At 60.3% G+C, this 3161-nt stretch overlaps 1 protein-coding gene across 1 annotated transcript in view; it reads left to right on the forward strand.

The window, feature by feature from the left end:
* The window catches only part of CLCN7 (chloride channel, voltage-sensitive 7), a 25505-nt gene that overhangs the window by 6072 nt on the left and 16272 nt on the right, over positions 1 to 3161 (forward strand). Inside the window, exon 2 of the mRNA XM_011957483.1 lies at positions 1425 to 1496. Coding sequence (XP_011812873.1) covers positions 1425 to 1496 — 72 coding nt within the window. The remainder of the gene's footprint in view (positions 1 to 1424; positions 1497 to 3161) is intronic.

Raw genomic sequence — 3161 nt, forward strand, 5'->3', positions numbered from 1 at the left:
GTGTCAGCCAGGATGGTCTCGATCTCCTGATCTCGTGATCCGCCCGTCTCGGCCTCCCAAAGTGCTGGGATTACAGGCGGGAGCCACCGCACCCCACTGGGAAGGTCCGGTTCTGAAGGCAGTTTTGGGGATGGCGGTTTGGGGAGCCTGTCTTTTCGGGGGTGAGCACTCCAGAGAAAGCGGGACCCCCACCCCTGGCTGGCAGTGGCCTCAGATCCCAGACCGTCCTTCTCCGCCTCCGTGTCCCGCCTGTGTGTAGTGATCGTGATCCCCGTGGACAGGTGGAGGCTGAAGGAGAATCGGGCCCCAGTGCAGGCCGCTCCCATGCCTCTCCCTGTCCCCACCTCGGCCCAGTGGGCTCCTGGCATCATCACGTGCAATTCTGTCACCAAGAAGCACTTACGGGCCCTGCTGAAACCTGGTGCGGGAGGCTGAGCCCAGGGAAGGTGGAGGGAGAGATGGGGGATGAGGAGGGGACGGTGTTGGGGGCCAGGACGGCTGCTCCCAGGGAAGGCGGGCGGCACCTCGGTGGTCTTCCCACGGCCGATGCCAGCCAGTGGACTCCTCTGCCGACACGTTCCTGACAGACGCATGGGCTCTCTGATGCAGATAGTGGGTGCCCTGGGCATGTGGCTCCTCCACCTGGGTAGCGGCCCTTCTTCCCTTCACACCCCCAGATGTGGGTAAAGATTCAGGGGATAGGGGAAATTGGAGTCGTCTCCCAAGGATCTTTTTGAGGAAAGGAGGCTGAGGTCCTGGCTCATCCTAGCCTGGCCTCAGCACCTTGGCTCTAGCGAGGTGCCGGAGACTGGGGCGGGAGCTCTGTAAGTCACACGTGCACCATGCCACCCAGGGCCCGCTGCCCTGCCCCTGCCCTGAGCTGGGGCGGCCACAAAGCCTTCGGTGGCTGAGAGCCCGCCCACCTCTACCTGACAGCTGGGCATCCTGTGGGGAGTGCAGCGTGAACACCGGGGAACCGTTTGTGTCTCAGGACTCAGGCCACAGTGGAGGTGACTGTGGAGGTGGCAGGAGGCTGAGCAGGGCCTCGGAAGCAGGGCTGAGCGGGATGACCTGGGCGCTGTGGCAGGCACTGCGTTGGTGGCGGCGTGTTCTCCAGCCGTTCTTTCCTGGTGGGTGGCAGGTGCCTCGCCTTCAGTCTAGAGCAGGGAGCTCACGCCCTGGGCTCAGGGGCTGGGCTTCTCGTTGACAGGCCGAGGGGCAGCCAGAGCAGTCCTGCTTCCAGCGCCCAGGGAGGCCCACCCCAGCCCTGCTGCCCCCACCCAGCAGGCAGGCCTGGCCCGGCCCAGCCCGTTGCTGAGCTCCCGGGCAGGGTCAGGTGAGGCCGGACTGCGGTGGTGGGAGTGAGAATCCACAGTGCAGTGTGTGACGCCTGAGCGCCCTCATGATTTCTCTTCTGCTTTTAGTCACCACACGCTGCACTTTTCCGAATCGGACAGATGAGCAATGTGGAGCTGGATGATGAGCTTTTGGACCCGGTGAGTTGGGGGTGCTCCCTGTCCTCCCACGGAGCTGTGTCTTAGCAGAGGGTGATCGGGATGGGCAGGGGCCGAACGGCAGGGAGATAGTGGGACCCAGAGCCGAGGCTCAGGGGAGACTTCCCTGGGAGGACGCAGTCCCCGAGGCCGAGTGAGCAGAGGCAGCTGGACCAGCAGCCAGGCGGAAGTGCTCTGAGATGGAGAAGTGCAGGGCGCCGGGGACCTGGACAGGGGTGAACGAGCTGTGCGGGGCCAGGAAGGCAGTCAGGATGGCAGTGGCAGCATGGGCAGCGAGGGGGCTGGACCTGGCTTTGGAACAGGGCAAGGACAGGGATCTTGTGGGGGCAGTGAAGAGCCCCAGGAGAGAGAGGGAGGGGGCTGGATGCTCTCTGACTTCAGAGGGCCGGGGTTTAGATGTTGCCGTGCCAGTGGCTGCCCCGGGAGTCCTGAGCTCGGTGGCATCCTTCCCCTTGGGGGCATCTCCCGCCAGCCTTGGTTTGTCCCTCAGCCGCCGGTGAGGCCGGGAGTCCTCCAGCGCGGGGAGCCATTCGCTCATCGTCTCTGGGGAGATGTCTGTGCGGGTCCTGTGCACGTGTGTTTAGATTAGCCAGCGGGACTTCTGTTGAGATGATCCTGATGTTGGCGACACACTGGGCACCCTCTTCCTGCCCATCAGACCCCATCCAGCTCTGCCCTGGGCCACGTCAGAGGCTGAGGCGTCTCACAGTCCACCTGTCCGGGTGTTCTTCGGCCTTGCGTCCCTTTGAGCTCTGCTGCTGCAGTCGCCCCGGAGGCTGGCGCCGTGCTCAGACGCTGTCCTGCACAGCCAGCAGCCCCTCTCCCGGGGCTGCCCTTCTGATTTGTTTGTGCTGCCTCTGGAGTCACAAGGCCTTGGGAAGTTGTGTTTCGTGGCCGTGGAGGCCTTCAGCACTGCCTTTTTGGACTTCAAAACCTTTGCTCTGGTGTCAGCTTTGGGAAGAGCAGGAGTTAGGAGACAAGGGAAAAACGAGCATGTGAGATTCAGCAATCGGTCACTTTCGGCCTCAGGCGCTGGCATGAGTGCCCGGCCGGTCACACGTGTGTTGGTTATGCCCATTTTTAAACTGAGTTTGTTGTCTTTATACGTGAGCTGCAGGGGTTGTTTATATATCGATGCAAATCTCTCATCCGGTACATGATTTATAGAAGTTTTCTCCCATTCAGCGGGTTTTCTGTTCACTTTCTCAATGGTGTCTTTTGATGCTCAAATTTTTTTAGTTAAAAAAGTTTTGGCCGAGCGAGGTGATTCATGCCTGTAATCTTAGTACTTTGGGAAGCAGACGGATTGCTTGAGCTCAGGAGTTCAAGACCAGCCTGACCAACATGGTGAAACCCTGTCTCTACAAAAAATGTAAAAGTTAGCTGGGCCTGGTGATAGGCACCAGTAGTCCCAGCTACTTGGGAGGCAGAGGTTGCAGTGAGCTGAGATGGTGCCACTGCACTTCAGCCTGGGTGACAGAGTGAGACCCTGCCTCAAAAAAAAATTTTTTTTTTTCTGGGCAGGTGTGGTGGTTCACACCTGTAATCCCAACGCTTTGGGAAACCAAGGCTGGAGGATGGCTAGAGCCGAGGAATTCGAGATCAGCCTAGGCAACATAGTGAGACCCTGTCTCTACAAAAGAAAAA

The sequence above is a fragment of the Colobus angolensis genome, unplaced genomic scaffold (genome assembly GCF_000951035.1).
Source record: "Colobus angolensis palliatus isolate OR3802 unplaced genomic scaffold, Cang.pa_1.0 Scaffold443, whole genome shotgun sequence".
Classification (NCBI taxonomy): domain Eukaryota; kingdom Metazoa; phylum Chordata; class Mammalia; order Primates; family Cercopithecidae; genus Colobus; species Colobus angolensis.